This window comes from Rhipicephalus microplus, chromosome 7 (genome assembly GCF_043290135.1).
Source record: "Rhipicephalus microplus isolate Deutch F79 chromosome 7, USDA_Rmic, whole genome shotgun sequence".
Classification (NCBI taxonomy): Eukaryota; Metazoa; Arthropoda; class Arachnida; order Ixodida; family Ixodidae; genus Rhipicephalus; species Rhipicephalus microplus.
In genome coordinates this window covers 7,675,279-7,697,597 of record NC_134706.1, presented here as the reverse complement: position 1 = coordinate 7,697,597, position 22,319 = coordinate 7,675,279, and the positions used below count along the sequence as shown (strand labels likewise).

The 22,319-nt window shown below is 44.6% G+C and overlaps 1 protein-coding gene across 18 annotated transcripts in view; it reads left to right on the top strand.

Annotated features, from left to right (window-relative positions):
- The window catches only part of LOC119179960 (RNA-binding Fox protein 1), a 405,655-nt gene that overhangs the window by 378,721 nt on the left and 4,615 nt on the right, over positions 1-22,319 (top strand). For 11 of the 18 annotated variants that reach the window (XM_075868585.1, XM_075868588.1, XM_075868586.1 and 8 more), the window contains 6 exons: positions 6,703-6,795; positions 14,462-14,528; positions 17,041-17,182; positions 19,299-19,380; positions 20,574-20,680; positions 21,783-21,867. In XM_075868585.1, the coding sequence (XP_075724700.1) occupies positions 6,703-6,795; positions 14,462-14,528; positions 17,041-17,182; positions 19,299-19,380; positions 20,574-20,680; positions 21,783-21,867 (576 nt within the window). The remainder of the gene's footprint in view (positions 1-6,702; positions 6,796-14,461; positions 14,529-17,040; positions 17,183-19,298; positions 19,381-20,573; positions 20,681-21,782; positions 21,868-22,319) is intronic. The other 7 variants (XM_075868594.1, XM_075868579.1, XM_075868593.1 and 4 more) reach the window with 5 other exon arrangements.

Here is a 22,319-nt window from a genome sequence, read left to right as displayed (position 1 = left end):
CTCTTTCCAAAGCTACCAAAATGGCGGCCCACGGTCAACAACTTGGCGCGTTTGTGTGGCGTGAACAACACCGTTTCAGGGGCTTTTTTTTTTCGCACTTTTCGGCGACTAGCCACGGCAAAAACACTATTTGCGGGATTTGTAGCGCACGTTTCGCTGTAATATTTTAGAACAAGGAAGTTGAAGGTCTGAAGATTACGAAAAAAAATAAATCAGAAAATCGCATATTTTGACCAAAATCGGCACTTTACTTGCCGCGCCCCCCCTTAAACAGGCGTCGCTTCCGAAATTTCTTTGCCAGCATTAAGGGCTGATTTCGTCATTTGTGGGGTGGATTAGCCAGCATGGTAGTACTAATGCTGCATTATGTTATTCTATTTTTTCTCCTCATGTTCATTTAACTATTTTGTTATGACCTCGTTAGTTTGACCATTCCTGTGTGCACATCCCCACTTCTCGCTGTCTTTCCTGGTTTCCCCCTCCCCTTTTTTCTCTCCCTGCTGACACCAGTATTTGGCGCTTCTTGTCATGGCATACGGTGGTGGTTTGTGTCATAGAGGAGCATTTGCTATGTTAGTTGGTTATGGCCTTTCTCTCCTTCCTCTTTTTTTTTTTCTTTGACATGGCCTTGTGACAAGACAGTTCTTGACCTCTTGTTGACCCTGACAATGATCTTCATTGATGACATGTGTTGCATTTAAACCACTGAGCTGCTCTGAAGGCGATCTCTCCGAGTGCTCTTTTTTTTTTCTCTCTCTTTCTAGCTTGCCCCTTTTCTATTGTCACCAACCTAATCATGTTACTGTCTCTAAAACCAAAGTATCTGTTAACTTTTTTTTTAGTTTGTTTTCTCTAGCTTTGATTCACCTTCTGCTCAGTCTCGATGAGAAGAAAAGCTTGGTGGTGAGCATGCTCGCACTGCGCATTGCTGACTTAAGGGGAGACGCTCCTCGAAAGCACTTTTTTTTTGTTATTCAACTTAGAGCTTCAGAAATTGGACCACTGATGCAGTTTTTCCTCCTGATTCCAAATCTGTAATCAGTTTTTACATAAGTGCAATAGTTTGGGAGTTGTGTTTCAAGTAATGGTGAAACTTGATAAGTTTTCCGGGAACTTTCGCGCATACTAAATGTTCATGCAGAGAGTTGTTCAATGGCTCCTTTTGCTCCCTATTAGCCATAGAGTGCCGATATCTAGCTAGAAATTGTGCTCCAACTTTGAAACTATGAAAAAAACATCTGTGTAGCAAAGTACCCTTTTTTTTCCACTCGACCACCATTAAATTTATTAATAGATATTTACAGCTGATAGGTTGTGCTGATTCAAGTAGATATCGGCACCCTACGCACTCTCCTCAATGTGTGTGCCAAATTTCGTCGTCGTATGACCATTCTAAGTGCCCGAAACACTTCCCGCAAAAAATGCAAATTGGCCAAAATTGCGAAATGAGAAAAACGCGTTTGAAAGTTTGAAAGTCTGTATTTACAAAAATGAAAAACGCAGTAGCACGAAACTTGTGCTGAACACATACACACATGTCCAGAGGGAATATCAGTTGTCTAAAACTCTCCAGCACCGTAGGTTTTCCCTTCCCGGCTGGTGCGGCAGGACTCTTCCACCCGGGCCCTCTTGGCTGCACTGCGACGGTGTGCCCTCGCCTCAGCGGTCTGACGCACATTCATCTTGTGCATGCGCATGCTGTCTCGGCGGTCGCTGAGGGTAACCAGGGCCTCCGAAGGAAGCACCCCAAGCTCTTCCAGCACCTTTTCAAAGCTCGCGTGGCCCCGGTTGAACCACAGGACTGCAATGGCTGTGGCTGTTTCCACAGCAGTCCGGGAAGCAAACCGGGTCTTTGGACACAGCAGCCATATTTTGCTGTTCAGGGACTCGGCCGCGTTCTGTGTCTTGCCGTGGAGGCACCGGGCAAGCAGCTTCGCATCTGTGAGACGCTTGTAGATTGGGAGGACTGCCAAACCCTGGGCCTTGGTCAGGAGGGGGGTGTGGCACGGTGCAGGCTGGCCCTGCGCCTCAGCACGTCGGTGCTTGCACCACGAGTCTGGGCCTGCAGGACAGAACTTGTGACTTCCAGCACCGTCTGTTGAGCACGAGTGCAAACATGAGGCCCATATGGCAGTGTACATCTTGTGGACATTTCCCCGATTGTTCACAATGGCCACCTGAAAGTAAGTTTGAAGCTTCTGGATGGTGGTCTCCTTCAGCTTCTCCCCTCGTGGAAGTGGCGTTGGCAGCTTCCGCAGGCCGGTGCCCAGACGTTTCGCCACGTGGTTGGTGCACTCCTCTTTTTCAATTGGAGTGTCAGGGTACACGTTGGCATCACAGACCCCGTTGTAGGCCTTGCTGTCTCCATCGCTTAGGAAGATGGTGAACCGCAGGGGTGTCTCATAGTCCACAGTCCTCTGCCAAATGCGCACTGCAGCTTCGGCCTCCATGGCATGCGAAGAACAGTCGCAATTCTTCTCACAAACGGGATGATGAAACGCCTGCCATGTTTCTTCATCGCCTCCCATGTCGTTATGCAAACTGCACGCCAGGCAGAAGTTGGAAAGCACTTCATAGTCCAGGCACAAACCAGTGTCCAAGGACACTACAGTTCCCACACCATTGTGGCTTTTGTGGCCTCTTTTTTGCCATGTGCCGTCAAACATGACTGGCACGTCACTGTTACCAGCCACCTCTTTGGTGACGCTGCGTGCCCTTTGCATGTTTTCACAGACAGCCTTCACTGCCGCACTGTGAATCTTTTTGCCGATAGCATGGAAGGTCTTATGGTGCATAGGGTTTGGCAATCCAACTACTGCACAAAATCGTGAAAGTTGCTCATGCCCGATACCGACGGCACGCGCTGCAAGCACCACTTTCAGGTTCACGGCAAAGGCGTCACGCGAACTCCCGCTGTCGTAGCTTCTGCTTGCACCGCGGCCGTCATCTGACGCGACCCGCTTCGACGAGTACGCGGACGAAAGGATGCTCTCCGAGCACTCCGCATTCTCGCAGTGTAGCTCCAGAAACGCCGAAAGGCCTTTCCGCTTTTTATTCGGTGCCCGAACTGCGAGTTTACTCTCGTGACAAACGGGGCATGCCGCGCCTGCGACGACGGCCGTCAATGCACCCAACTCGCACAGCACTACGCTTTCGGCACGATCGGCATTCGGCCTGACGTCGTTTTCGAATAACGCGATCTTTTTCTGCGATGCACTCACAAAATTCACTGCAGCGTTGATCTCGTCGTCGCAGTTGCCATGGTCGACGTTGCCGTGGTCGATGTTAGGCCTACCGGCCGCTGGCCCGTCGCGGACATTTTCGTTGGCGGTGGCTTTCTTGTACGTCCTCCGCCGCTTCCCTCTGAACTTGTTCTTACTTCTGTATTTCCGATGGTCGGCAACGGCCTTTTTCGGGCTTGCCATCGCACGAAAACAGCGAAAAATAACTCCGGAAAACAGTGAAGCGAACTACGGCAAGAAAACACGGGTGCTGTCAGCCAATGGCGGCCCTGCGTTAGTGGCGCGCGGTTTGAAACGGCGGGAAAAGACTGTTTTTGTTGCTTTTTTTTTAGATTTTTCGTGAACGTACGAGACTTCAAGAACCGGGATCGTGGAGAGTAAGGACAACTCTACACGAGCCAGCGGCCGCAATATGGCGGACAGCTCTCTTCGCGGCCCCGCGAGCACGCGAACAGCAGCCCGTTTTGTGTAAATTTCGTGATGCCGCGCGTCACTGCCGCTCACTCAGACGCGTTTTTCACTGACTTCTGATGCTTATTTCGCTGTGATATTTTCAGATGTCAAAATATAATGTATAAAGATGATAAAGCAACAAAAAACAGAAAAGGTGAAATTAGGAAAAAAAACGCGACTTTTCGACCCGCGTCTCCCCTTAACCTAAAAATGAAGACATAGCTGCACCAAGTCTTGTTCGCCGATTTGTGTGGCTTAAGTTCTGCCTTGTCCGACTCTGTCTTCGCTGAGGAACAAAGGGTTTGTTTCTTTCTGCATGGCTCTGAAGAACCTAATTTTCTTCGTGGTTGAAGCTGCACAAGCACTGAAACAGGTGCATATTTATCTTACGTTGAAATTTTCGCGGCGGTGACCTTAGTAAACAGAAAATAGCATGTAGCTCATTGGTGGAGCAAAGCAAAGAGTTGCATTGGTGTTTTTGTTGTTCAGAGCTCGTGCAGCAAGTTCAGGGTATTGGTATTTTGAATGGCTTGCCATGTAGTGTTGACGTGCCTGTTTCTCTCGGACCATCCATTATGTCTGTCCCGAGGAGTACACTTTCTAGCAAGGAGCGAAATAATAGTTTGTTTAACTGCTAAGTAGTCATGGTAGTGCCTTGCTAAGCTGAACGTTGATACAAACTGTGTTTGTAGAATTTCCTGCATGGTTAAGTTTTATCTTATGCTACGGGGCCATCACTTTCATTGTTGGGGCAGCTGCGTTAACAAATAAAATAGGTCAGTATAATAATTTCTAATTATGGCTGTTATGTAGCTCTTTTGCATCAATTAGCTTCATGTGTTGCATTGAGTAGTGGAATGAGCCACTTCTTCAATGGTAAAGGAACTCTACATCTTTAATTTCGTGTCAGAGAAATTATAACGGGGTCCTCGCAATCTGCCTTGCTGATGTACTTGTACCCCAGTCTGGGTTTAACTGCTACAACTGGAAACTGGTGGCCTTGTCATGGGAAGTGTCGTAGCCACTGAGAAGCATGTACCGCCATACGATTGTAAGCTAGCTGAAGACTTGCGTGCCGCAAGCGAGTCGGGTGGCATGCTCCTGTGGTTGCCTGCTCCTTACCTATGGCAGAAGGTGAAGCAATGCCAGGGCCATTCTCTTTTTTAGTAACCGCGCTGTAACCGCACTTTTTTTCTCGATGCTCCTCTCTGCACTCGCTGTTTGTTTTATTTGCATCACGTTGCCTCTAGAATTTTCACTGACATTTGTTGCTGAGAAGTGTTGTGTGTGTATGCTCCCCGTCTGCAAGCTGTGGACATGTTGTCTGCTCCGGAGAGGTGTCTTCAGCTGCTCGTTCACTCTTAAGCAAGCTGGCAGCGCAGGTCATCTGCGCATGTCCCTAACAGTTACTGTAGTTTTATTGTCGATTTTGCAGGTGTCTCATCCTGAGTTGGCCTATGAAGCACTGTATAATGTTTGCATCGTATTATGCCGCTCCTTTAATGAAAACCTTAATTCAGTTTATTGTTATATTATGCCTAACAAATGGGATGTATGAGTAAGCAAATCTTGTAGTAATTGCAGATGCTAGTTTTGTTACCATGCACCCATTATTAAGTCACTGATTTAAATGTATCATCCTTCTTAGGTATATGCATTTCTTGTAAAGTAATTTCTTCAGCCTTGTACAAGTACCGCTTCTCACAGACTGATGACACAGTAATGTGACCTTGTCACGTCATGTTATGCCAGTCTGCAGCAAAGTGGGGCATTAAGCCTTTCCATTCATACCGTAAATTCATGAACTTACCAGATCAAGTCCGAGTAAATGGTGCTCTAAGCCAGCTACCTGCTCGCAAGAATTTCGGGAGCAATGTGAAAGCGAAGGACGTGGCAGAGAGTGCTCTGCCAGCTTGCTTGTACTGAGCTTGTTGTTTTCTCTCTTACTTTCTTGTGTGATATTTTCTTTTTGGTGCACGGAACGCAACCAAACATGCCTAAATAAATCACTGCAATAACGCAAGGACATGCAAACCGGTCCGGGCCTTTGGGTGACTTGCATTTGATCGCCATAGCGCGTGGTGGCGGTCGCAGCTCATGGTCTGCTGGAGTTACGGTTTGCAGATGCTGCAGTGCTCGGAGATTGCATGGCTTTCATGTGCCTCTCACGTTTCTCAAGAGCTTACTTCAGGCCTCCGGTGCAGCGATGCAAACAGCAGCAAGCTGTTTCATTTGCTCTTGCGTAAGAAAAGAGGACCTGTTCTCTTGCAAGGTTGCCATCACACCTGCTGCATTTACCTTAACAGAAATAGGGCTTCTAAAGATCCTTCACTGCTTTAATTGCCTTTGTCATGATGGTCAACATTAATGGTAAGAACTCGTTTGAACGTTCAGCTAGGTGATATGTGAGGTAATACTTGGGCAAAAACTAGTAGCGTGTTGCCCATTCGCATCTATCTATGGTGTTACAGTATCCTGGCCTATCCAGGATATAGTTGCCACCTTATTTGAGCGGGTAGTATTATGTCCTAGAAAACCTGCAATTGCCGCAAGAGTTCATTTCACTACCATCATTTAATTCTTTAATTCACAGGCCAGTGGGATCACTGCCTGTACCTTCCTTATTTCCACCAGCACAGCCTCTAGTGAGAGGTCACCGCTTGCGACCCTGAGCCTGCGACCCCAAGAGCGCTTTGCACCTTGCACTGCTTTGTCGTCTGTGGCAGGTCGTCAGAAGGGGCTGGGCAGTGGTGAACGCCATGATAGGTCTCCGACCTGTCGGCCTTCCACCTCTGCCCGTGTGCCCCTCTGGAGGCGTTGCCGAGTTTGTCGCTGCATTGTGTACGGGATTTTTATTTCCTTCCAAGGCCCGGCAGGGGTGCAGGCAGTCCGTGCGTGGTGGTGCATGATTGATCTTTTGACCTGTGGACAGTTTTTAAAAAAAAAACATTACCTCTGCTGTCTGGAGCGCTGCCCCTCTTTGCCTTTTGTTCTTTCTTGCATGCAGGGCTTCGGTTTTGTCACGTTCGCAACTAGTGCGGATGCGGACCGAGCACGAGAGCAATTGAACGGCACAGTTGTCGAAGGCAGAAAGATCGAGGTGTGCATGGACGTCTTTTTTACCTACTTCTCCGGCCAGTTTGCCCTCCTCAATTTTCCATGCCTCTTTCTTGCTCCCCTGTATCCCCCCTCCCCACTGGAGTTCATTTCCTCCCTAATTTCTGGCACTTCTAAACCAATGAAATGTTCTCTGACCTGCTGCCTGACTAAATCCATATATTCCCACACTCCTCACCCAATCATTCTTTCATCATGTTCCTTACTCTGCCTACTCCCTTTCTTCCTATGTTCTCTACTTCCCTCATACCTACTGCACCCATTGGTGCAGTTCTCTCTACATAATCCGATATCCTTTTTTTTTTTTTAAACTCGCCTTATATCCTTCCCCCCTCCCCTACCCCCTTTTTTTGCTCAAAAGAATTGCCCCCTTGCAAACCCTTAGTTTCACACCCCACACTTTCCCAGCACTTCAGTGAGTGTTGGTGACCCCTTTCCCCAATGGGGACACCTGCCACCACCTTGCAGTGTGCAAAAGGTGTCAAGTGTTTTTTTTTTTTTTCTAAGTCTGCAAGCTGTGCACATCTGCCACTGTCGCTGAACTGATGGCCAATTAGCCAGTTCAGCTACAGTGTGCTTGGATGGTACCTGTTCTGATTGTGTCAACTGAGCTTGTGTGGAGGCCTTCCCCGTTTTGTTTTTTTTCAACCGATACCAGTGAGCTCTTTTGTTATTTAGAGCTTATTTTGGCCAATAACCTTTAACTCGCCAGTTTTACACAGCTGCAGTCTTTGGACGCTGCAAAAAACGCACATTTTGGCGAAACAGGAACCAGCTGTTCACTTAAGGGAAGAGTCTCCAACCAAGCTTGGCGATAAATGTGCCTAACGTAGCACACTCATTGACAAAACTATGCCAGGGGCGGTGTGCTTTTTTTTTTTCTCTGCCGCGTGTGTGCGCGGACTTGCCGTCATGCAGTGGTGTGACTTGTTGACCTTTCGTTCCTTCAGAGTGTGTCGCCCATCTCCGAGGCTTTAAAGGCCGGCGTTAGCTAAAGCGCTCATGGGGAAAAGTTTGTGTATTGGAGGTCAAAGGTAAGACCTCGAAAAAGGCAACTCTGCCCACTCGCTCGAGAAAGAATGTTGCTCGCCTTGGGGAAAAGTTACAAAAAAAACCTTCCTGCAAGTGTTTTCTGAGAATGAGCGCACGGTTCACACCTCCCTCAGGCCCCAATGCCCCTCTTCCACTGACTGCCGCAGCCATTTTCGGAATAGTAGCGTGATAGGAGTCTCATAGTGAAAGCATTGAAGAAAGACTGAATACAGAATGTTCAGGCAACGTTGCAAGCATGCTTAACTTCAGCCTGTAATAGATTCGATTTAGTTGCATTAAGAGAAGGGAGGTTCTCGCCTGTAGGGATGGTGTAGTGCCATGCTTTGCTGTTATAGCTGTAGGCCAAAGATTTCAGCCAGGCACTGCCTTATGTTGCAGCCTTGTACACTAGTGTCATAGCACAATAAATGCTCTTTTCAGAATTGACAGCCATGTTTCAGGTTATATAGGCCTTTGTTCATATTGTGGCGACACTGCTGGTGGAACGAACACTTAAGCAGCCAGTGTTTTTCAGAAACCAGGACGCCTACTGAGAGAAACGGAGGAAAATTCTGAGCTTTAGGGACAAGAAGAGAGCAGAGTGGGTCGGAGTAAAATCGAATGCGGAGGACATCTTACTTGGAATCGAAAATGGATATGAGCAGGGCATGTAATGCATCGGTACACAACATCAGAGCTGATTGTTAAAAATGACACTGGAAAGCGCGTGAGGAGTAGGCAGAAAGTTAGGTCAGCAGTTGAGAAGTGGGCAAAAGTAACATTGCCGCAGCAAATACAGAACTGGGCTGATTGGCAAAACATGCGAGAGGCCTTTTGTAGGTATAGCCAGGCTGACAATGTTAGGTAAATGTATTTCTAAACTAGAGTGGCGGCAGCGGTGGGGAGGGTGCCAGTGGGGCCCCGCTCCTTTTTTGCGTCTGCAGCTGTGCCTGGTGGCTGTGCCTTGAAACAACACACGCTTGCTCGGGCCAGAGTTGCGCGTGCGTGGGGTTGCGCTAGAGTGGTTGCTGGATGTGTATAACTACACCAGAGAGCATTTTGCCTGCCGCACGGCCCCAGTCTTCTCTTCATTTGTTCTGTTTTTGTGCTCTCTCTCACTCAATTTTTTTCTTTCGATCTCCTCTTCTTCCGAAGGGAATCAAACCAAGGAACGTACCTCTGCTTGCAAAGGTTGTGCCCTAGAACGCGGATGGGTCGCAACCCGCTGCCATGCAGACCCTGCCCTTTTTGTCCTCAAAATGTCTCTCAAACTGTTGCAGTTACTGGTGAAATTCTGGCTAAGGCTCAAGCTAGATGCATGAAATGTTAAACTCAAGCTACAGTGGCAGCCCCTACATTAATTGAATCGGGCTTCAGACTTGAAGTGAAAGGCGTCTTTGCCTGTGGCTCTTTAATGACACTATACTCCGTTTAATACATGAGGCACAACGCTGTGGGAGCTGTGCAGAAGCTATTCAGTAAAATGTGAAAGTATGCGCGTCTAGTACTTGTTTTTCGTTCCGGTAAACATGGCCTCTGTAATCGGTGACAACTGTATCCAGAACTAATTGTGTGGGCCACAATATTGAAACAGATACTAAGTGATCCAGAATGACCTTTTGACAACCACATAAATAGCAAAGTTTAATTCTAAAGCACAAAGCATCCTCATTAGTTACTCTGTCTAAAAACAAAAAGATTACTTGTGGGTAGATCACTGAACTATTTCTTGGTTCGCATGCACCTGGTTCAAGTATTCTCGGTAGCTTCTGTAGTGTTGCACCGCATGTATGAAACAGAGTACATGTTTCGAACAGTAGTCTTCATAAGTTACCTGCCACGCTCTGCACAAGGCTGGAGGTCATGTCCTTGTGCGCAGCTCTATTTTAAAGGACTTAGACTGCAAAATGTTGCTGTCTGCTCTCCTGGAGGCCCGCAAGAAATACCAGGTGGTCAGATATAGCCTCTAGACCACAACCACAGTGCCCTGTATGAGTGCTGTGCAGTTTCAGAATACTCAACCCAGTAAAACTTTTGGAGATAGTCATGCGATACCAAACTATTCAGCAGCTTAGTTTTTCATTTTTGAGACTTCCTTCTTAGAGGCCAATGTGGTTTTCCTAATGACCACATGCGCACGTGCATGTTAAGGACGTCATTCTATTTTATGAGGTCAAGTTAAATTTAATTCACTGTCATAATATCCACCAGCCATAATGTTCAAATGATGTATATGTGTCAAGTACAAGGGGACATGTTAAAAAAATGTCACGAGGAAGCATTTAGATAGTGCTTGCTGCAATAGATTGTGTGGCAGCTCGGCCATTAGTTAAAGCCATCTAGCTCAATGACTCACTATTTTAGTGCAGTTTTTAGCCAGTCCTTGCTAATGCTTTTCTTTGTCATGCTTGTGCTACATGCTGGTGCTGTAAAGGGACACTAGAGGGAAACGATGAGTTAGCTTAAATAGATAAATTTAACTGGAAACTAAATACTGTTATTCACCATCGTAACTTTCATGGATAAGAAAATTAAGGGAAAGTTTCATTTCTAAGTTTCGTGCCAATGTTTGTGTCATGACGTCGCCAATTTCAGTGCATTTTTTTTTATTTTGGAGACTTTGATTCAACAAAATACCTGCAACTTGGAATGTTAAGTCTCTGGCTCCTACTGGACAATTTGCTTAAGTTTTATCAATTATAAACCACGTGGGTGGGTCCCAATAGACGCCATCAAAATCTGACCTGGCAATTGGTGCAGGAGCTTCACAGTGGCATCGGGATCCTAATTTTCTTTTTTTTTTTTGCATGTTCTTTTTTGTCAAGCATCTTCTCACAGTGAGCGTAGCGATTTGTCTATTGCGAAAGAGTACGAGAAAAATTGACTTTCTCTTTGGTGTCCCTTTAAGCGAGATATAAGCACTAACTAATGCAGGAGCGATTCCCCTTTTATAATAGCTGATGACCTGTGCATTGATCCAGGATCTGACAGGGTACCAGCTAATAGAGGAACAACCCTCTTGGCTAACTGCTGAGAACCTTTTGTATGCGGATGAAGGATTAGGCAAAGTACCAGCCAATGCAGGAGCAACCTTCTTTTCTAATAGCTGATAACTTTCTGTATGCTGAACCAGGATCGGGCAGGGTCTGTTGGCCTGGCGGGGAGCGCACCCTTGCGTAGTTTCTCTGTTGGCTGCTGCTGGTAGAGGCAATGTGGGAAAGGGGGGAGTCTGTTCTGCCTCTATAGTTGTGTGTGCGGCAAGTGTCTCTGTCGGTGCCTGATGGAAAGTGTCTGGGTGTTTCACTCCCCGCCCCCGTGAACATCTTAAGAGGGGGAATAACCTGGCTGCATCCTCGGTTTCATCGTTCTTGAGGGTGTGTGTTGTAAGGGAAGCTCGTCACTGGCCCTTTGGTAATTTCGGCTGTCTTTGAGACCTTATCAGTGATAATCCTCCCGATGAGTGGCCGCTCATTTTTGAACGAGCCTACTAATTTGAAGGAGCTTTGTGAATGCAAGGGATTTCATTGTCTTAAAGTTATAGAGTTACAGTAAGCCTTTGCATACTTTACCTAAGCCTTTGCATAGAGTTACAGTAAGCCTTTGCATACAGTGAGCCTTTGCATAAGCCTTTACAGCATGCAAAGGCTTACTACAGTAAGCCTTTGCATACTTGTAGCTGAATATTGCTGCCGTTTTGTGTCATGTTATCAAAGGGGCCCTACAATGCTTGTTCAAGTACTAATTGCCAAATGGCTTCATTAAAAGAGCTTATCGCCTTGCAAATCCACTGCCACAAAACATTTTAGAATTCAAGTGCGAGCAGAGTTCATTAACTGAACTTGCAAATTTCTGCTCTCGCTAACCCATTCAGGAGGCAGTGTTGTATTCGATTGAGTCATTAAAACAAACACTGGCCGTTATGACTTTCCAGTTTATTGCACCCTCAAAGATATAAGCTATGGATGCAGCCACGTTCTTTTCTGGCCCTGGGTGCAACGACCAACTGTTGGTATCTCTCAGCTGACAAACAAGCATGGTTGATTGTAGCATCGCACGCAGGCGCTCCTTTTAGAGAGAGCAACTACATTCCTCTCACTCGACTTTCACATAACGTCTTGCTTGCCCAGCGTGCGTGTTGACCCGCATCACTGCTTTTTTTCTTATATTTTTTCTTCTACACACAGCCATGCTTGCTCTCAGCAGAAGGAACCTGACGGCTACCCTCTGACCTTTTTTTTTCTCTTTTGTGCTTTCTTACACTTTTCTTACATCCACTCAACAACTTCCTCCTTTCCGCTCCTGATCTTTTTCTTTATTATGCATTATGTTGAGCAAAGTGTCAATTGCGAAGGTTGTGCTAGACTGAAGAAATGCCTTTCTCAAGCATGGTTGTGCAGCTGCGAGATTAGCCAAGTAGTGGACAGGCATCCATTCTGAGAATGTTGAAGGTGTGGCTTGTTCTTTGGAAAATATCGGCCGCAACGTTGCCTTAAGTCAAAACTAGAGAAAGTTACTTTTTCGTCAAGTTAAGCCCCTTGCAACTTTCAAACAAGAGTAAGACGTCACTCTTTCTGTCTTTTTTAGGGTACAATGGCTTTACTGGCCGTAGTTGTGCAAATGAAGTAAAATCAATAATGATGCATTATGAGTAAGATTTCTCAGGCCCATAAGCATTTTGGCTATTATTAGCTTTGGCTGAATTATTAGCCCCTTAATCTCGCTATATTCGTCACAGCCGTGGTGTAGCAATGTTATGTTTAGCAGATTCTTATAACCACAGTTCTTAGAAGAATGTTGCATAAGCCGACATAGGAATAAGCATTGGAAAAGTCCAAATGTCTGACTAGTATGCTTCAAAGATTTCATTAAAATTTTAGTTCTTCAAATTCATGTACAGGTTTATTTTATGAGGTTAAATATCTCACGTAGCTGTTTGGTGATTAGGTTAAATGCATTTATGACGAATTGCTCATGACCTTTTTAATGCTTTGTTATTCATGTAACTACACTGCAAAGGCTGTTGATTGTAATACTTTCAACATTGTCAGAAAATTTATAAAACCATCCTTATGCTGGTAGTCTTATTGAGGAGGCACTAAGCTCCCCATTTTTTGGCCTCTGGGATTATGTTGCTTTGAGTAATTACACTGGCATTTCAGGCCGTCAATTGCAGTTCTCCTGCCGTTCCCAGAGTAGCCGTCTGAGGTTCTGTCAAACCAGGCTTGATGATGCAGAGCCTTCATCAGTCTAGCACATCCTTCATTGCACAGTGTTCTTTGTTGCAGTCTACTCACAGTAAATCAAACTTGGGCTTCACAAAGGCTTGAATAACAAAACAGTTGAGTTAAATGTGCTAGAAAGAAGAATGAAACGTTGCAAGCAGGACGCAAATTTCAATTGTGATGCCAGTTGTTGGCGACGCCTTTTGAAGTTATGCGCAAGCCTTTATGTTAATACAAGTTTTTCTTTATCAATTATACACCAGGAATGTCTTCCATATGGTCATCCCTGGCTTTATGGGCAGCATTAACTGAAAAAGTCCTCTTACTCAGAAGTCGGTCAACTTGTTGAATTGGCTGGTGTGTAGCGGGCACAGTGCACTTCAGCTTTGTGTTGTCCATGCTTGGTTAATTGTGCGTTAACTGACCGCACCTTATTGTATGGCTAGTTTTTTTTTTAATGTGGGCATAATGGTATTGTGAATGGCAGGACACATTAACTGTATGGGAAATGTTTGAAAGCTGTAACTAACACTACAAGTTTGAAGTGCAAGGAGCATGCATTTTAGTTTTAATACACCGATGCTTGACTTGATCGAGCTTAACTGTGGCTCTTTATCATAGCCACATTGAAGGCTTTTTAATGTGATCTGTGAGGCATGTTAGCTGTACAAGCCACTATGTTGTCTGTTTTCATAACTGCATGGGACTTGTTAGTGCAAAAGACTACAAAGTAGGAATTTGCACCGAAATGGTGGTTATAGTAAATCTAGTTTCTGTTCGAGGCAAAATTCACACTTTTTTGTTTCTTTTACAGACACAGAAATGTGAAGTGAATTACACTGTTGACACTACTGTAATGCTCGTGCTTCTTGTAATGCCAGTGCTACTTGTGTTGAAAATCAAGAATAACAAGGCTATATATGAATAGTTGTTTACATTTGAAAAACAACCGTCTAATCTTGGAATCTAGAATTGTGTGTGCTTTGTAGTCCTTAATTGCAGAACTTTCACTTCACTGTCATCTCCTTGCACAGTTAGGCAATGCGGTGTGTGTTCATATGTAGTAAGGGGAAGGTTCTTAAAAAGAAGATGCTTACTTCTCAAAAATATTGTAAGGCAGGAGAAAATATTGTAATAATGAACAGTTGTCACAAAAGTAGTACTCCCATGCAGTTGCAGCCCTTAAAGTCAAATTATTGTCATTTGCAATCTTTTACAAATGAGACTTTCGTTAAGCTCGATTTTTTAGGCACCGATGTCCTGACTGCCCACATTGCATGCAGAATACTTGCTATGGTCGTGCACGAATTGGAGTTTTTGATAAATTTTTATTCTCTTGAGCCATCGACATTGTGTGCTTGTCTTGTCTGATGTCTTTATTCTTCCCGTGTCTAGGTAAACAATGCGACAGCGCGGGTACAGACCAAAAAGACGCCGACAATACCCAACGGTGAGCAGACAGGTGACGCAATTTCTATACTTCATCTGACTGCTGCTCTGCTTGCTTGATTGTGGGGTGCACATGTATGAGGCCTTTGGCGAAGGCCAGTGGTTAGCGAATAATATTTTTATTAGTGTGTGGAGGGGGTATTAATGGCGGTTCAACTGCCCCGTTTTGGTACAGTTCGATTTCTCTGTGCATTACTGCACCAATCATTATATTGTGCCTTCCTGTTCTTAGTTGTGTCCCTAATGCATGTAACCTTTTCATAATGCTTCCCTTCTACAAAACCAGGAGGGAATTGTGTTTTCACACTTGTCGCTCACACAAAACGTGTGTGATATGCTTACTTTGTCACTAATGCTTCACCCCAATGTACAACATGTATGTTGCGGCGAAGCAGCCTGCCTGTGACATTATTTCGTGTAAACAGCCTCGTTGGTGGTTGTTCTTTAACTGTTGGTTTTCTTTATGTCAGAGCAGCGTTTCGTTGTTGCTCATCAATAAGAGTGCATACTAATGAGCTGCAGACTCACAGCTGTATTACTCCAAGTAATCGTTTACTCCATTTTGTCAGCTTCAAATGCGCTCCTAAACACTATTCTGCTCTGACAAAAAAAAAAAAATTTCCTGCTCCTAAATTGCAGCAGACTTGAAACTTGCTGGGCCAACTGTGTGTGTGCTTTGACTGAAGAGTAAAGCACAGCAATAGGCCGTATTTAACTTGTTTGTTAGAATATTGCTAGCCCATTAGGGGTCTTTGCAGTAGGTGCATCAAGCAGGAAGAATGCTACAATGCAAATGATATTTGTGTACAATGTTAAACGAGACTCGTCACGTCAGCTCGAATCACAAAATATTAAGTAATGCTCAGTATGGCACGACAGTAGGTTAATATTATACACTCAGACATCGATATAACGAACCTAGATATAATGAAATTTTGCTAATAACAAAGTAAATGAAAAATAGTCTTGCAATGGATATAGTGTTAGGAATAAACCTGTATAATGAATCTTGGATATAACGAACTTATTTTCGTTCAAAGTGCAAGTTTGTTATGACGTTTGAGTGTGGTTTGTATATTGAAGCAAGGTAGAAAATACTATCGGAATTATGACATCCGAACAGTGAACAGTTTTGATATCATTCAATGCACGCTGATGCCCATGTGATGGTGCGTGGTGTGCACATTGCTAGTCAGCATCTTTTTGTTTTTTATGGTCAGCTGTATTTACAAACCAGGCTTGGTCCCGGCTCTTCTGGCACCCGCTGAAATCGATACTGCGACAGGGTACTAAAAAATGTCTCCAAATACTTGAATGTACAAGGTTTCCAGCTGTGACGAGTGGGCTATAGCAACGATGCAACATAAAAAAATAATTAATAAAAATTTAAAAAACAGGAAAGAAAAAGATGTGAAATTTCTGTAGGCATTTCTGGGAAAACGTGTCCATACATTATGTGGAACTGTCTTCTGTGCTCCTCTAGATTTAGTTCACGGCTTGATTGCTCTGAGTGTTGCATTGAGTTTTTCTTCTGTGATAACATTTACCTTAAAAAGAATTTCTCGCCCTGAAAAGTACCATATTTACTCGCATAATGAACCCACTTGCATAATGAGCCCACCCCTTCCTTGGTCTTGGAAAAAAAAGGAAAAATAAACTTTTTTTTAACGTGCCTGTTCATTTTATTTCAGTATGATAGCCAGTGTCGTTGACAATTGAGACAGCATTAAATCAAGCCATTATATTGCAAAACAACAACGCAATCAAAATCAAAACGTAGTTTCGCAACCATGCTAAACAGTTGCAAGATCGCGAGCGCGAATGGCATCAATCAAAATTTGAAAGTCGCACCTTTTGTGCAGAGTGCCACCTATAGAATGCTGGAGAAACCTTTTTGCTGATAGGGTCACGCAAGCACAGCGGCACAAAAATGAAGCAAAAAACAAAGCGTGTGACCTACAAAATGGCGGGCGTGCGGCGTAAAAGACGTGCACCCGCAAGGTCTACCGCAACGTTTGTGCGCTGCCATCCGACGCTGCGTTTTTGTTGTCGGGTTTGTCATTGTGAACTTAGTTGGCACACCTGCTGCGCAGGGCACGTTAGGCCGATACGCTAGCCACACGGCTGGTTACAAACAGCATGCGCTGGAGCATTGCAACCGAGTAGCTGGACGACACTTTGGCGTCGAGCCGCGTGCTTTCGTTACGGGAGGCAACAAAAAGAGCTTCGCGCTACAAAAAGAATTTGTCGCGCATTTCACAGACCAAACCAAGCAAAGCCGTCATGTGAAATTTTTGCTGTTATAACTTTCATGACTTTTTTCTTCCCGCGTAATGAACCCTCACCCCAAATTGGTGTCAACCTTTCTGGAAAAAAAAAAGTTGGGTTTACACCAGTAAATATGGTAGTCTGTTTGGATATGCATCTCTGAACACAAATTTAACGTGCATCAGTTGCTAGTTTTGTCCAGAAGACCTGCTGTTAGAATGCACTAATGTCTGCGGTGACGTCCTCTTTCTGTGCAGTGGCCGCTCTGCGGGGCGTAGCGATCCAGCGGGGCCGAGCGCGGGGCGCGGCCGCGGCCCCGTTCGCTGCCGCCTTTGCGCGACACCCATCACCACTCACTGCAGCTGCTGCTGCTGCTTCCGCACTCCATGGTTACACTCCGTGAGTAACCTATACTCAATGTAAATTTTTCATGCTGTACACTTCGTAATGGGCTAACACTTTCAGAGGCCTGTGTTATGTCAACTAAAAGAGCATAGCAGAACAGACTGTTTGGCTGTTTGGCTGTCTATGAACTCTAAAATAAAAAGCGCTAAATATTGACGAGCATAAAAAGACCCTGTGTCTGCTCTTCTTTTTGTACTCGTCAGTTTTAAGCACTTGATCTTTCATAAAATGCTCATAAAAGCATTCATAAAAAATCACCTCTGTCCTATTGCGATGTAGCACAGTTTCTGACTGATAAATTGCTCTCAGGGGGGTCTGAACTATTGCCAACTCCGAACATTGGATTTGTGCGACACTTGGAGAGTAGAATGGCTGCTTGACTCACTCGCAACAGAAAAACTGATGTAGTACATGCCAATAGCATATGTAATCCAATTCTCCAGTTTCCTATATTCGTTCTGCATAATGGCTCTGTGTGAGTGCATGCACAAAAGCTGCGGTCGTGCTGCCGTCAGAAATATGAAATGGGAAAATTGCACTGACCCAACCTTCAATTTATTGTATAATGAGGTGCAATCGATTTTCACATTTTGCAAGGAAGGATGTGCACATGCATGGCAGCATCGTTTTTATTTACTATACCCTGTCTGCAAATAGCTGCACCACTGTGGAGAATAGATGAGCGAGTTTCAAGTAACCGCCCTTCGAAAAATAATGAACAGTATAAAAACATGAGTTTATGAAAGCGCACCAAATGGCAGCCACACGCAAGACCAAGCCAAATTTACTGCCTAACTCATATGCAAGCCTATGCATCCACAAAGGAAACCTTAGAAACAAGGCCATAACTCAGTGCCACAAGAAAAATTGTTCTACAGTCGAACTGTGCTACAACGAAACTGATGGGGCGCGGAAAAAAAATCTGGTTGTAGTGAAGTCGAAAAAAAATATAGCTGATCTGAGCTAGCAAAACAAAATAACGTTGATTCTCAAAATTTAACAAATGTCCGCTGCTTCCTATTCTTTCCCAGCAGCGTCACGACGTGATTCTCGCCCATGCATAGCGAGGCCATGGTGAAAAGTACGCTGAAACAATGCCTAAAACCATCTTTGTGAACGAACCAAACAGTTGCATTAAGACGTTAACACCAGCAGCTGTCCGCCATCAAAAGTATCCGACAACGCCGAGCTGGAGGCAGGGTATCGTGGAGCGGCGGCTTTTGCATTATTCTATGACATTCTTATCGTACCTCATTCGCGGCTAGCTGATTTTGTTGATAATGCGGACGAACAGCCGCTCTTATTGGTTACCACACTGGCCAAACGCGAACATAATAATAAGCATCGGAAAAGGCAGCGAGTCGTGGTTGCATCCAGCAGCTGCGTAAAGGAAACCATGAACTCAGCGACTGAACTTCAGCCTCAGATCGTCTGCGGCTCAAAAGCAAGCCAGTGGCAAAAAGCAGGGCAGTCTCATTGCCATTGCTATCGAGGCGGCACACGTGCTTGTTGGCCGTTTTTGGTGGTGCCAATGCCTGTTTCAGACTTAGTTAACACATTTTCAGGCTCTTAAAATGCATCAAAATGTTAAAGATTGGGTTTACTGCATAGAAATAAGTATCTGATCCTGGAATTGCATCGCAAACTTTGAAGCAGGACGGTCGAAGAAAAAGTGTTCGTTGTGGGGACAATGTTTATGCATTAACTTTTATAGATTGCTGACGGGGAATCGTGAATCTTTCGTTGTAGTGGAAATTTTGTTGAGGCAGCGTTCGTTGTAGCAGAATTCGACTGTATACGTTTAAAAGGGTGCAAGCACTTTCTTGCTGGTTGAAGTGAGGAATTTTTCACGGAAACAGGTGGCACTGTCAATGCATAACATTAATAATTTAGGACTTGTTCATAGCTCTGTAAACTTACATTGTTCTTCAATTCATGTTAAATTGTATTGTCTCTTGTTCTGTATTATACTGTATTTGTAACAGTGTTTTTCACCATTCTCCTCTGTGATCTTTTTGCGTTTTCACCACTCTCTTCTGTGATGTCTGTTGATGCAGATGATATCATAATTGAATAAACAATCAGTCAACTACATTAATGTTGTGCTCAGCCTCTGGCCTGAATCATTCCCTTCCAGTGTGTACCAGGACCCATTCCTCGCATATGCAGGTGCTGAGAGGTACCAACTTCCGGTGAGTTTCTGACATTTTATAGTGACTCACTTCAGTGTTATGGTGTAATTTTTTTAGTTATTTGTGGATTTGAAGAGTACATGAGGCCTTCTGCACACCTTTTTGGTGGAATAGCATGGGAATTTAAAATTAGCATTTAAAATTAGCAGTAAAATTGGAGGGTGTGCTTCCTGAGAATTTCATGGTATTCACTAAGTGTATTCTGGGAAGTGCAGCTGTTCATCCGTAATGGAAACAGCGGCATTAGTTTTAAGAATCTGCATGACCAGTTCATTTGCGAAACGGTCATTTCATCCAGTGCACCTAGACTAAGTGCTGATGTTTCTAATTGAAGGCAAGGTAGTTTTGTTTGGTCATGGTTAGGCTACGTGTAGCTTGTGTTAATGTGTGCTGCATCTTAACATCTAGTTATGCAAAAGCTTCCAGACTAAATGTACTGCAGTCTGGACAAGTAAGAATTATATTTAGGGGCGAAGCTCCTTAGGGTGTGAGCCAGTCCTGCGTCGTAGTAGCCACCGGTAGTACTCGGAGCACTCACTAGATGGTACTGTGGCGCTTGCTCCACTTCGATGCATGCTGTCGTGTGATAGGAGACCGCGTTCACTCTTGCTATAAAGTGTGCGCGTCCTCTTTTGCCGGCAGTCCACGTGCTTCGAGTATGGGCGACAAAGCCAAAGCGGCGGAGCGGAGGGCTCAATAAAACGGCTGCAGCGCGTGCTCACTGTCTTTACATTGTTATTAAGTGAGCAATATTTACGGAGGATTCAGGGTTTAACGATGCTCCGCAGCTTGGCCCACTCATCATCATTCACTCTGTGAATATGCTGTAAATATTTTTTTTTAATAAACTTAGCACAAATTTACGACATGAGACGTTAACTGAATAGAAATAAAGCTTTTGCCACCAATATTACATCTCTTTTCAAGCACAGTCGTGGCCATGTGATAGAACACATGACTGTTTCACTGGGTTCGATTTCGGCTCCAACCCTAGTTTGTATTTGTCTCTTGTACTCTCGGACAATGCCACCGCCACTGCATTTTCTATAACGCAGATTCTTAAAAGCGCTGTCACTTAGACATTATATTGCCAACTGTCAGTCATGTTTTCCCATCTTTCATGTCTGAGTGGCACCAACCCACCACCAGTTAGCTTTTTTGTTGCTGACTTGAAAATATAATGTGGCATGCAGGCAACGTATGCAGCGAGCGCTGCCTACACAGCGGCAGCAGCGAGGAGTTATGCGGCTGCAGCGGCAGCTGCGCAACCAGCCGTGGCTTCCTACACTGCTGTGGCAGGGTGAGTGTCTTCTCTCTGCGACACTGCCTTCCTGTTTCTGCAGTCTGTGTGTTTTAATGCTGAGTTGAAATTTCTTCACGGAGCATTCATCTCTCTGTACAGAGCAAACTACGCTGCACAACCATAAACGTGCAATACATTGTTGCCAACTTTGATTGGAGGCATTCAAGTTGAATGCTAGTTGTCCGAAAATTTTCACTTATTTTTGCGGCATCGTGAAAGCTGATCATTTAATCTTGCGTCATAACAAGCCACATGCTGTGTCAAGTTGCAGTGTAACCTTTGAGAAAGGGGGCTCACCTGTGGCTGCTTTGGTGATGGCTATGCAAGGCAACCATAAAAACACTTCTATTGTTCCGACCCGCATGTAGTCTGAAATGTATTCTGGGAATAGTGAACCGGAGGTAAAAAAAATGTTTCACCCACATATAGCATGAGAATAATGGAAATCAAATTTATCTACATGCTTACCGTATTTATATGATTGTAGGTCGACCCAATTTCTCGTAATTTGAAATCCTAAGTTGACGGTGGACCCATAATTGATAACTAGTTTCGATTGTAAAATCTTTCTGAAAATAATCCCTGCTTATTTCTGTGAAGCTGGCTTTCAAGCACTGCTGCGAAACCATTGTGGCACTCTGAAATTAGACTTTGTTTTCTTTAGAGACATTCTAAATAAATTTTTTTTTGTGAAATGGGCTTGTGCTCTCTCACTTTTTCTTTCCTTCGTGCAATTTTAGGCGGATCTAAATTTTAGTTTACTTACAATCGTGTGAATCCAGTATTAATCATTGTTCAAAGCATTTTGTTTTGAAGTTCCCTCGTCATATATGGCCTGTCCCGACAGCTGGTAAAATTATTGAACCATTTCATGATGCACACGCATCTATTGCAAGAAGTTTTGCTAGCTGTTGTAGCATTGCACCTGATGTATAAAGCAGAGTATAGACTGTTCTCCATATGTCACCAGATCTGAACCGTGTGTGTGTGTGTGGGGGGGGGGGGGGGTGCACCTGCATTGCTGCAATGTCTCGTGAAGTTTCGAGTTTGACTCTGGCTGCTGCAATGTCTAATGCGTTGGTTTCCTCCGTGTACCCAGCTCCCCTTCGCTCTACTACAGCTACGGGCGGGAGTATGCCGACCCCTACCTGGGTCACAGCATAGGACCAGTCGCCGGCTATGGGGTGAGTACTGTAATGGAGGTCTTCACATACTGCTACAGTCGCCGACAGATTTTTCGGCTTCTTATAATAACTTTTGCCTGTTTAGTGAAGTTTAACAACGTGGTCTGGGTTTCTTTTACTTGCGCCGACATCACACAGTACATGAACCTTTAGCATTTCACCACTGCCAAAGCGCTACTCCCGTGTCCATGATTGAGCTCACGTGTTTAAGGAGTACCGTGTCCACAGAGTGCTACTGAGCAACCACGAACAGCAGCGATCATGTGACACGCATGACGGCTCAAACACATTCAACACACCAATAACACGACCAACAAACGGCCTAGAAAATAAAATCACATTCCAGCGTAGTAACGATGTCGATAAAGCTCACTGAAAAAAAAAAAAAAAAAAAGTTTTGCGGTTCCGTTAGCCAAGAAAGATCAAACATACTAGAAGATTGTGCGTGCTTC